The 13019-nt window shown below is 47.7% G+C and overlaps 1 protein-coding gene across 1 annotated transcript in view; it reads left to right on the top strand.

Annotated features, from left to right (window-relative positions):
- The first annotated feature begins 8622 nt into the window (after positions 1 to 8622).
- The window catches only part of WDR44 (WD repeat domain 44), a 39410-nt gene continuing 35013 nt past the window's right edge, over positions 8623 to 13019 (top strand). The window contains exon 1 of the mRNA XM_080365840.1: positions 8623 to 8806. Coding sequence (XP_080221966.1) covers positions 8730 to 8806 — 77 coding nt within the window. The 5' untranslated portion in view covers positions 8623 to 8729. The remainder of the gene's footprint in view (positions 8807 to 13019) is intronic.

Below are 13019 nucleotides of genomic sequence, written 5' to 3'. Positions count from 1 at the left end.
GAGCTGGTGAACAGCAAAGGGGTAAAGGAAGAAATCCTGCCAGGCTGCAGGGATTTGGAAGCAGCTCTGCGGAGGCAGCTGTTCACGGGGGAGAGGAGCTTCCTGGCTTGGGCTTGCGCATGCACACTGGCCCAGCATGTGCAGGACACAGCTGGGTTTCTGCACTTCCTAAATATTTCTGGGATTATTAATATTACTTTGTTTAATTACTGCAGGGAATTAAGGGAGGCGAGAATGAAAATGCAGGTGTCAGCAAAGGAGCTGCTTTGTTATTTCTCACCCAAAGCACAGCAGGGAACCGGAGCTGCTGGATAAGCCACAACAATATCAAGATTAGAGTCTCGGAGCTGCTTTTACAAATGACTATTGATGTCTCTATTAGCTTCCACAGCAGATATCAACACCTGTAGAAGGAAAGAGATTTACCCCCACTAATAATACTTTCTCTGCTAGCGATGGAGACCAAGCCAAACGCTGTTAGCTTTGTCTGGGAATGAAACATCCAGGACACATAGTGCCCTTTTAAAGCTCAGGTGTGAAGGTTGTGCTAAACTCCCCACCAGTGAGATAGGCAGGCTGCTTCCCTGGCTGCCAGAACATAGAATGGCGTTAGTGTGGTCCCCAGCAGTCTTTAGAGGAAGAGTAAATACTGAATTTCATAAATACAATAACACGTAATAACATGATAATAATTTCCTTAATGCTTGTGCTATTAATAGTAGATATTGACCCAAATGTGGGAATAGCATTATCCAGTGTTCTATCATCTAACATTAATCCTTATCAGCTTTGTGGTTGTGTACAAGGATCTCCCTCGGGAATGTTTCCTGTACACTATTAAACAAACAAATTGCTTCTGCTGGCTATAATTAAAGACATATATTCGGTAGCAAAGGGGCACAAATGGAAGTGTACGTCAGGAAATTGCTGCACCCTGTGTTACCCTTCAAATAGAGCACAATGGCAGAATAAGGCACACTCCCTGCTGGCAAGGAAAAAGCAGAAAAGAAAATAAGGCTAAACGCAGATGGCTGCACTGCAGTCTCTAGGGTGCTCTGGAGTTACCACAGCAAATACTTTGCTGATCTGGGGGGGCTCCAGCTCGTTTGACCCCAGCACCTCTGCTTCCCACTGCTGTTACCGCAGCTTTTACTGCCACTCTGCATCGACACCTCTCCGTCACCACCTGGTTTTCTCTGCCTGTCTCTGCCCTCTGCCAACATCACTTCTTGCACCAAAGAGGACAGCTCATCTCCAGGAACAGGGCAGGTGATTCAATGAGTGTTAGGGGTTTTTTTGTCAATTCTTTCCATAAAAGCTCAGAAGGCCCATTTCAGACTGCTCTCCCACATCTGGCCAGCCAGGTTCATGAATATTCACCACGTGGTGTTTCTGGGCACTGGGAAGAGCAGCAACGGACTGTTTAATTTCCTTTGGGATACAGAGTCCATCAGGAGAAAAAGCAGCAGAAGAAGGTAAAGTTACGAGCAAATAGTAATTATCATCAAAAGCACAGATATAAACTGGGGTTAAGCTGATACTAAGGTTGAGGCAGAAACGATGAAAGCAGGAGAAACCAAAGCCGGGGCTGCCGTAGCAACCCCGCCTCAGGCCAGGCGGTTGGGCATGACAGCATTTCCCTGGGACCTCCCAGTAAAGGCCGACGTTTGATTGGCATTTTAGGGACAGGTAACGGAGCTGATGAAGAAAGCGGCTGGTGCATTTGTTCAAGAGGATGCAAGCTTTGAGGGAAGAACTGGAAACCCCGTCCTGGAAGGTGCTAATACACACCCCAATAAATCTGGGCTCACAAGTGAGGTCACACATGAAGTCCTGAGCCCACAGCCCCAGCAAGCCATGGGACCACTAGAAGCTGGTCAGGATAGCAAAAGTTTCCGTAGTGAAATTTGGAATACTGAAATCCCAGCTGCAAGCCCTAAACCAGAGCCAGCTCCAGCACAGGTCCTGCCCCCAGAGCTACGAACTTCCAGCTCCCACTCTGCCCAGTAGATACCTCTCTGCAAAAAAACAGCTTTATTTTTCTCCGAGTAAAATTCTTTGCAGTCATTCTTCTCTAGATGTGGCTGAGTCCTGCTTGCAATTGTTCTGTAAAGGAATGGAGTCTAAACCAAAGACTGATAGCTGATAAAATCTCAGTTAAAAACAATTTGACTTGCTTGCTGTAGCCCAAGAGAGTCTGGGTTCTCCCTGAGCCACATCCGAGGGGCAGTGTCCCGGCAAGCAGCTATGGGTTATTAATCACAGGTGTGATAACCAGAAGCCAGAGAAGTTTTCTCAGTACTGAATGGCTTTGTGTTAATGGCATGTATAGAATTATAACTTCTAGACGCCATGGTACTTTGTGGTGGTATTCTATCTTTAGAACTCTAGCTGATTTTTGTGAGCATTTTTAGAATGCAGCTATTTTGGTGTGAATTTGGGTCCAATAGAAAATGCATGCAATGTAATTCCTTCACTGTAATGTCAGTGTCTTTTCTACTTTCCTTTCAAATATAAGTGTTCTGTAGAACCACGTTAGCAAAAGCTATGTATTTCTTTCTCATACAACACTTACATTAATTTTGGAGGGTTTTTAATCTTTGCAAGTAGCAAATTACCTTTTCAAACCTGACAAAATTCACTTCAAAGCAAGCTGCTCACAATTCTTCCTTACAAGAACAAATACAAAACCAGCAAATTAGTGCGCATTGCTTTGATCATGACTTTTGGTGAGCTGCACTGAAGAACAGAAGTAGATCTCCAGAGGAAAGCATAACGCATAGCTCCACTACACAGTGATACACCAACTCTGATTCATAAACTAGCAGCACGCTTTTAGGCATTTAGAGATGGAGCATAGAGAAAACAAAAATGTAACAGTCGTATATGAAAGCATACGCATCCACTGAGCATCTTCAGACAAAAATAAAACATGGAAATCTGGAGAACAGAGCATTTGCGTTGGCAAATGCTGCCACACAACTCATCTGCACATGGAGAAACTGTCAGCATGCCAGGAAGAATGATTAAAGAGTATGTCTATGTAATTAAATTGGTTTATTTGTGAGAGCAGCTGATGTAGTGCAAGTCAGAGCAGCAGGAAAAATCTTTGAATACAAATCCATGCGCAGTCCGAGTTTTGGGAGGGCGCCTTCGAGAGGCAGGCGGGACTTTCTCAGTTGTTTCTTACTGCATTCAGCAGGCACAGTCTGCACCTCACCTTCAATTTAGCAGCTGCACTCCATCCTGTTTCATACTTTGGGTAGCTCTCCATAAAAATAACAAGGCTATTTCACTTCCAACAAACCAGTTTGATGCTCCAGTTCTGGAAGAAGGGAAAAACCCCAGACATTGCCAGTTTTGCTCAGCCCATCCTGGTTCCTCCTTGCGAGGGACCAGCCATCGCTCCTCAGCTCCAGGCAGGGTTTCCTGTGCCTGTGGGATGGAGGCAGGGATGGAGGCAGGGTCCAGTCTGGCCTCAGCCTGTGCTGGGAGCAAAAGGACCAATCTCCCAGTGGACATTAACTCCTCTCGCTCCCACCTCTTCAGCCACAGGAAGGAGCCTTCATGCTGCATTTTCCCAGGGTGGGACTGGCCTTTGCAGAGAAAAATCCAGCCAACAATTTCAGCTACCCTGTCCATTCAGGGAAAATATTTCCCACATCTGCATTTCACAGCTATGTGGGATTTCTTTCCTGCAGCGTGCCTGGTGCTGAGCACTTCCCATGCTCCAGGAAAGGAAAGCCACATGTTACAGCACCGCGTGCTCTCCGCCAGCCTCATAACCTGCCGGAATACAAACCTGTTTCATTGGCGCTGGTGTATACAGCCCAGGCACAGGTCTTGCAGTGTGACTTCATGATCAGCAGCTGGTGAACACCAAGTCTCAGTTGCCATACCTGCCACATGCAGTAGCAGCCACAGCCAACGTTGCTGTGTCTCTCTCCCCTGCCACACCTTCTTCAGAAAACATTTTGCTGGGTGTATTTTTGACAGTGTGTTTGCAGTGATCTGGTTTGGTATTTATGGGGCTTTTGTCGCTGCCCTTACCTGAATACCCAGGGAGGGCTGTGTGGGAGCCTTCAGCTGGGTAAGAAGCATTTCCCAGCACAGGTCTTCCACTCCTCTGTGCCTGGAGGCAGGTGTTGAACCACGTTCCACCAGTCGTTCCTGTGTTTGCATTTCTCAGCACATTTCTTCACCCCCTTGCAGGATGAGTTGAGCTCCCCCATAGTGTTTGGCTGCAAGCTTACAGGGATTCTCACTCCCTCCTCCAGTTTCCCCTGGATCCTCTCATTGCTGATACTTCCCTGAAGCTGCTTGCCCCTCCTCATCCTCTTGAGACCCTCCTGGTGCTCCTGCACCGTTTTGGGTGGTGGCAATTTCTGGAGGCTCTGTAACAGCCTGTGGCAATGGGATGTATCAGCGTGCTGGGATAACAGCAGGGAGCAGCGTTATCTGCCGGGCCTCTACCTAGGACCGAAGCAAGGGAGAAAGCAAGGGAAAGCAAAAGGAGACTTAAGTGGTGGAAATCCAGGACAAAATACACAAGCATCTCTGAACATAAGCTCTGTCTGACTGCCTGAGCTGTGTACAAGCAGCGGTCGGGTTCAATGGTCGTAGCTGGATCACAGCTCCTCATGGTCTGCTCAGCCTTTGCTGCATCCTGCATCATGCTGCCTTCCTCCCTGGCATGCGTTCCTGGCATGTCAGCTACAACAGCATGCTGTGCATGTGTGTCTGCATACCGACACACATGTATGTTTGTGTGTGCCCCTATGCATGTGCAGGCACACACAGGTCCAGGATGCTATTTGCTGCAGCAGAAGCCACAGGAAACGTCTAAGGACACGGCCAGGGTGTTGTACGCTGCCCAGTGCACAGTTAAAACTTTATCTTATGTGACCACCATTTGCACAAAGCTGCCTGTGCAAGACAATTGTGACCCCACCAAACCTCCCAGCAACGTCTCTCCAGTACAGCACAGGGGCCCGGGTGCCACCATGTGATGGCTGCGGTGGCGTGTGCTGGGGAACCTGCCCAAGTGGCAGTGGTGAGTCAGCAATGGTTTGCATCACTGGGAAGGAGCAGTTTTTGCAAAGAGAACCAGAAATCATTATTTACATCAATGGGCTGTCAGAGTTGGCAAATACAGATGCTTCTGTGTGGTGCTCAAGGTATGCAGCTTTTCCTGTTTTCCAGCCCCTCTTAGACCGGCATGGGCTTGGTGCTCAGGACTTTAAATTGGAGGGAATCGCCCTCTTATATCAGATCATCGATGCCATTCCCAAGCCACATCACAGCTCCACGTAGTTGTCACCTCTGGTCATCTTTGTCTCTCCTACTCTCACCAAATTCTGTATCCCAGGGGGCAAGGTCACACAGATAAGCATCTCCAAGCCCTGGGATGCAATGCAGGAGATTTCAGTGCGATTCGTGGTTCAGCCACACATTTTGGGCTTGGCTTTGATCCTCCTTCTCCTCATGGGAGACCTGGGATCAGCAGTCCTTCCAGCACATCTATCCTTTGCCTCTCCCTGCCCCAGAGGGCAAACACAGATCACCCACTGGCTATGCTGCAGGAGGGAACCAGCTCAAAGTTCTCTCCACGTATACTTCCTGCCCTTACTTTTTGAATGCAATGATAAAAAATAATTTTACTTTAAAAGCTTATGTCCCTAGGTGACCAGATGAATCAGGAGACTGCTAATACTTCACAGAGACTGCAAATCTATCCTATATCTGTCTGCAGTGAGTGTATTAAGATTTAGTGGGAGTAAGACCTATCTGTCAGCATCAGCAGTGTTAGCAAACATGCTAGGAAAGAATAGCAAGGGACCACGGTGCTTTCTGGGCCTCTGAACTAGAAAAGCAGCGGCACACTCACTTAAGCAGACACAACTGTTTATGCTAGAAGTCAGCCTGGCAGTGGCAAAAGACCAGGAAACTTCCACACATCACTGGTGATTTTGGTTGGATGGTCCTGCTGACACCGCAGCCCGTTCGGAACAAGCTAACATGTGAGCTCTGATTCACGGGAGTCCTTGGGGGAAGTTTGCATCTAAGCCAAAGATAAAAACTATCATCACCTAGTCATGAGCAGAGCAGGCATGTAGGACCTTCAGTGACCGGGCACAGGGCTCAGCCATGGGGTACTGGGGAAGTGCTGGGACCAGTCTGTGCTCACTCAGGTATGAAATGCATAGACTACCTGTTGAGCAGTACATGGAAGCCAGAAAGTAATTCAAGTCAACTGTGTATGATTTTATGTTAGAAAAACTTAGCAAATGTACTATCCACTATGCCAAAGAGTCTGCCATCCATAAGATTTTTACCTATGACCTCCTTTTCTTCCTCAGATGGGTTTGGCTATTGGGACAGCTGGCCCAGGGGACAATGTTGGGTCTAAGTCTGAGGATTTAACAGCCCAGTCCTTACAGAGCTGGCCACTGCGGTCCCTCCAAGCCAAAGCAGACCACTTCCACGGCAAGGCGAGATGAGCCCTTGCTAGCGCTCACTGCCACTCCAGTGCTCATCCCTGCCTGCAGCCTGGGAGAGGGCTGGGCAGCCCCTGGGGAGAAAACATCCGGTATTTGTAAACACTAATTATAACCTTTCCCTTCTACCTCTGGAAACTTTGTCCCTGTCACACCCTATCATCCTCTTGGTGATCTCTACAAGCAGCACAGATAACAGCAGTCAGCGCTGGCAATGCTCTGCAAAGCCCCAGCAACACCCTGCAGAGTCTGGAGCCAGCGTAACCCCTCTGGCACCTGCCAGCCAGCAACAACACCCTCTGTCTTGGTCAGTGGGTTTCCCGATGCTTAGATGAGACCTTCATAGCCAGTATTGTATTTGCCTCCATGGACAAAGGCAGGCTGGGCTGTGTCACAGTGGAGCTGTGGTTAAAATCTTCCTGGTAGACCAGGAGGACACTCTGAGAAGCCACTCCAATGCAAAAGGCAAATGGGTTTGGAGTGGGAAGTCAAGATGACTGTGGTTAAGCTGAATTTTAATCATCATGTAGACCTGACCAAACACCAGAATTGGGCTTTTACTTTAATATCCTCAATTCTGCAACTATATAATTTCCTCTGCCTAATAAAACATGAAGTGGTGCAGCTGCCAACAGTTACCGGCAAACTGATAAACAATTCAAGATGCTTTTCACTAGCATTTTTTCCCCAGTTTCTAGAGCCATCTGCCTTCCCAGTTAAGGTTACATCATTATTGTCTTTAATAATTTAGAGGCCATCCTACTTACTTTAACGCAATCATCATGTTTGGCTGTCAGTTAGAGCTGGAGCAACGAGCGATCAATCACAAGTCAGTGATTTTCCATACTACTGATCTGCCAAATTCTTCAACGTTAAGGCTTTAAGGTGTGTGCCAGACTCGTGCTTCCTTATTTTGAAGAGGAATCAGAGTAAATGCTCATGTGTTTCCGATTTATCTCCCTCCTGTCATCCCAGCCCTTCGCCTGGTTTGGCTGAGAATATTCATGATTTTTGGGGGGATGTGGCCCACCACGAGCACGTGCAAGGGCAGGTGCGTGTGTGCATGCTGCTTGTGCACAAGCACCTCTACGGCGACCCATTTGACAATGGTGGCTGTCTCAAATATATTAAGCCTTTATCCATTTTACAAAAATAAGCGCAAAGATAGAGAGCCCTAGTTTGTGTCTCAGCTTTGGCAAAGCCTGTGCTTGTCGGAAGACTCAGGAAAAGGAAAGTTGCCGGAGAGCGAGAGGGACAGGTCAACACAGAGAATGTTGAAGGAAGCCTGAAATTATAATCAAGTTGTCATTCACACACATCGGTGAAGGAATACTGCCGTGGCTCAGCAGCAGTGCTCAGTGCTGTGCAGGTATTATATTGAAAGGAAAAGTGTCCCAGGTTTCCAAGGGAAGCTCTTTCCTCCATGAGTTATTGCTGTCTGGTCACTCACTATTTGGTAGGAGAAAAGTGAGCGGCACAGCAGATGAAAAATTACTGGCAGGAAAATACAAGGGAAACCAAATAAGGTGCGCTATAATTTAATTCCTGCTACCAGTTTCAAACATTTGTTACAGGGGTTAATGAGAGCAAAACCCTTCTAAGGTTTCTGAGCAGCTCTTCTAATAGAGCGTATTAATTCTCTGTCACCTGCCTCTCGCTGTTACCTTCATTCTGGTCTCCCACCATGGCAGGGAACGATGCCTCCCGCCTCCCGCCTCCCTCCTCTCGCCCCGGGCGGCTGCGGCCCCTCACGGGCCAACCTTCGGGCAGAGTTTCACTGCAGGGACACTCGCACCGGCTGTACCGGCCGCACCAGGCACCCGCACAGCGCCCGCGGGGCCACCCACGGCCGCACCGACCCGGCGGGCCAGCCCCCCGGCAGGGCAGGCGGCAAAGCCGCAAAGCCGGGCTGCGGGGAGAGCGGCTCCGCGCTACAGGGCGGGGCGGGCGGAGGCACACGCGGCCCCGCCGAGGCTGCACCGAGGACCCGCCGGCTCCGCAAGATGGCGCCGCAGCTGGCACATGCGCGCCCTGGCATCACCTCATGCATCATGGCCGCGCCCCTCCCTCCCCTCTCCGCCCGCACTTCCGCCCGGCAGGGGGCGGGGCCGGTGTCGGTCTCGCGAGAGCCGCGCGCCCCCCGCCTCAGCCGCCCGCCCGCCCGCCCGTCCTGCCCGGAGGTGGCGGCGGCCGCCCCGCGCTGCGCTGCCGGCGGCTGGGCCCGGCGCCGCCATGGCCTCCGACAGCGACACCGAGGAGTTCTACGATGCGCCCGAGGACGTGCACCTGGCCGGCGCCTCCCCTGCGCCGTGAGTCCCGCGCGGCCGCCGCCCTGCCCTCCCCTCCCTCAGCGCGGCCCTGAGGGGAGGCGGCCGCCCCCGGCCGTTACAGCCGTTGGGGAGCTCCAGGGGGGCGGGAGGCGGGTCCACCCCGAGCCCGGCGTCCCCCCGCCGCAAGGCACGGGGCTCCACGCCCGGGGAGCGGGGTGCTCGGCCGCGGGCAGGCGGGGCTGCGCTCGGCGGCGGGGCGGCGGGCGAGCCCCGCGGGCAGGGGGATGCGAGGAAACGGAGCAGTTCTGGACGTATTTTCCCAGGCTTGTGGGGCTGGCAGTGGCCATTACCGTGATGAGATCACATCTGCCTGCCTTGGGCGGGCAGCACGGAGGTTTTGGAAAAGAGGTGCAGAGGCGAAATCGGGACCGACAGATTTACTCCCTGAAATACGATAAAAGTAACAGATTTTCTGAGGGGGGAAAAAAAAAAGAGAGCAAGTTTCTTCAGCAACAGGCTAACTGTTGCTGCGTGTAAAAACTTCTGGTGTGCTCGGTCATTTGGTTTTAATGGTGTTGCTTCGATGCTTCTTGTATTTAGCTAGCGTGTGGTTCTGTGCAGCGAAGTTGTAACAATTTTATCGTGTAGATTCCTAGTGCTGTTACCTCAGCGCTAACTCTGTCACCATATTGCTGATGCTAGCCAAATACGCTGCTGCTTTTAAAATTGTAAATATAACTTTCTGGTTGCGTGCTAAGCGGGTTATGGCTTGTATCAGTTCTGTTCCTCATGTAGCCTGGACCAAACCTCTCCATTGTTTGACCTTGTAGGATGAGGTTTCGTGTAGCTTGTTCAAAGAGCAATAAGATATGGATTGTGGGATCCATTCATTTGAAGCTTTAATAATTGAGTAAGGGCTTGGTTTAATCAGTGTGTCAGTGGTCATTGGATGCCTAGAACAAAGGAAAGACTAGATCTTTTCTCCTCATGCACACATCCTGTATCAGAGCTTTTATGAACTTAGCCTTTTACATAGCCTGGTGAAAAGCGTATCTTGGCATATGCTTCCACAAGATGTGGTAATGCAAATTAACAGCACTTGTGCTGAAATGAGGTTTTCCTCCAGCTGTTTACCTTGCCCAGGCACTAGTGATCATGAAACTGTTCTACCGTTCCCATAACCCAGAGTAATTGACAACAGCTGAAAACTAGAAACAGCAAATACTATTAAAAAAACCACAACCTGGAACCTGGCAGGGTTGGGACAAGAGAGGGTGATGGTGTGGAATTTGTGTGGTGAGAAGCCACAGGCAGGAAGGGGGGACCAGGCCTTTTGGTAGAAATGAGCCATTAAATCTGGCCCAGCTGCACATCCTACCTTTTATTTGATACAGATAATGCCATATGTCCTGACCTTGCAGATTTCCACCACCTGTATCTAAGTAGAACTTGATAATATGAAGTCACTCACTAGAAATTAAAGTGGAAGATGCTTTTGATTTTTCTGTTGCTTTTCCATAACTCATAAAGATGCATTATTGACTCAAGTCAATAGAATTCTGTCAGCTTGAGTCAAGTAAGGAGGTGATCTCAGAGGGACTAGTTTGCAATACAGAGCCTGAATCTGTAATTCAGTCTGCCATCAATTCTGCACTAACAACATGGAGAGTGTTTTCTTTAAATAAGCTTTGAGATTTCTTAAGAGCTAATTTCACATTTACATTGGACACTTCTTGGAAGCAGGCTTGTAGATTGTAGTTTTGAGGCCCATGCATGTGTAGTGATGTTGAGTTGGGACCTATGGGAAAAAAAAATCAAAACCACCTTATGGGAGGAAGGGCAATTGAAAACAAATGCATGTTGCCCTCTGCAGTCTGAAGTGTTTCCTCATGCGTTCGGTGTTGTGATGATCAGCAGAAACACTTGGGAATCTTTTTTGGCAGCATATGCTATAGCCAGTTTTTAGCATGGCAGTTTAGATGTGTTTGCTCTCATTAAAAATGTGGGTTTTGTAGCTTCCTCCCGCCTGCCCTGGCTGGGGAAGTTTAATAATTGCTGATACAGAAATTCCAAAAGTGGTGACAACCGTGTACGTAAACACGCTGACTTCTTTGCTAGGCTTGTTTTATTGTCTCATGATGTGCAAGAATGGAATTTTTAAGTTCAATGTAAGCTCCCACTTCCCACTGTAAGTCAGTAAGTACTGATGCTTAAGCCCCTCTCAAGGAAACCACTATATCTGCATCCTCACGTACATATATAACTGGTGCTCTTTAGGAATTAATTAGCAAAAATTACAGAACTTGTTACAAAATGTTTCCTTCAGATGATAGTGCACAGAGATAGCTCTCCTGGGTTGGTGGCTTCCCTAAGGTGAAGTGTGTTTAAACCAGATGTTTGGAGACTACTGTATCCCCTGTGTCCAGGCCTATATGCTTCACATCTGTAGATCTTGCCTTTTACGTGCAATTCTACATTTGACAGCATGTGTGGAGAGTGTCGATCGGTTAGATAACTAGGTCCCAAACAATAGCTATTTCTATGTGCTTTTCTAGTCCCTAGAAAAATGCTGTAGCTGCTGATGTGGACTGATCAGTGAAGGCGTCTATCTGTTGTGTAGTCAGAGGAGTGGAGAGGGAGAAGTAGTGTGACAGAAGATGCCCTTATTTAACCTCTGTCAGTCTGCTTTCAAAAGACTATAGGCATGGAAGAGATTTAGAAAAAGACTCTGAAATTGAGGCATGAACTGCCCCATGAAGGAGGATGTCAGTTTTGAGGGAAGGAAAATACGAAGTGAAGCACGCTTGTTAGGATGCAGGCAGGTGACAGACCCTCTTATATTTTATTTATAAGAAAAGTGATCTACTCACTCTGAAATTAAGAACTGTCAAACCTAATAGTTTGAACATCATATGCCTACAGTAAGGGGCAAGTTTGTTCCTAGTGTACTCATACCCTAAAAATTGTTATGAGAAACCAAACAAAAGGCACTGAGTTCAAGAGATGATGTAGATAATGAGACATATCCTCTGGTACTTTGATTTAAATTCTTGAATTCTAACTTCAGTAGTCCTGTCTTTTTTTTTTTTTTTTTTTTTGAAGTTGCTTTAATGCTTTTCCTGAGGAATCTGGTTTTCCTCTATGTAGGAAGCTAGATAATGTTAAATTGTGTCCTCTTGACATGTGGGACATGCTTACTACAACTTTTTTGTTCACGTGTATTTTAGCCAACATGCAGACCTGATCTTGGCAGCAAACAGATGGAGTGAAGTGTTAGTTACATTGCTGTAGTGACTTGCAGCACTGCAGACAAGTTTCTGCGTTCTGAGTTAGCCCAAGTTCCCACGCGCTTTTCAAGGGCAGCCCAAACAGTGCATTGCAGTAATGAATGTTTGTGGTTTTGAAGGTGTGGACTGCCACAGAGAGCTGCAGAGAGAGTAATTGTAGCTTCCAGGCCAGCTGTAGTTTAGAGGGAAGAAAACATTGTGTGCCTCTGCAGGCTGAAGGACAGCAGTAAATACAGTTACCGGGCTCATTGTTGAACCTGTATGTTCTGTACAGTGTACTGCTGCCCTGCATACAGGTTCAACCTCTTTCCATCCGCCTGTTAGCACACCTGCTTTGTAACAATGTACATCCTCCCAGGAAGCAGGCAGTGTGCTTCTGGGATTTGGCCAAGGCCAGGCCTTCATGTCAGGGTTTTTTGCTGGGGTAGTTTTCTTTTTGAAGGTCTAAAAGGTTTTGGGTTTTTTTTCTGTCACAAGACTTAATGTGTTGAAAATGTGAAGCTTAGTTCAAATAGGTGCCAGGCTGGAGTTACCTGATAGTGGGAATGGCAGCTTCCTATCATCTGGTCAGTATGAGGATGCATTTGACAGCTGAATAAATAAAACCAAAAAGTTCTTCATGACTTTATTTGACTTTCAGATTTATCAGGCATCTTTTTATATTTATGCAGGTGAAATTGGGTTTTTCTTTGAATTTTGTTTAATCTTTGTAGATAACCTTGAGCCTCTCCTTTGTTAAACTGGTGTTACAGTGGTTTCACTTAAGAAAGGTTAGAAATATTTTTTCTGACATGCAATCTACAAGATCTATTTGCATCAATTTTTAAATCCCACTGTTGACTAAAAAAATCATACTAGACAATAATTTTTTTGCCTTATGTTTTCTGTGGAATATGCCAGTCTTTGTGTTCTGCCTGATAACCCTGTAAAGCTACAGACCTTTCAAAGCAAAAATCAGTATTTGA

Source organism: Falco punctatus (genome assembly GCF_963210335.1).
Source record: "Falco punctatus genome assembly, chromosome: 15".
NCBI classification, from domain to species: domain Eukaryota; kingdom Metazoa; phylum Chordata; class Aves; order Falconiformes; family Falconidae; genus Falco; species Falco punctatus.
The sequence above is the reverse complement of the archived record's forward strand: the minus strand, read 5'-3'. Positions and strand labels throughout refer to the sequence as shown.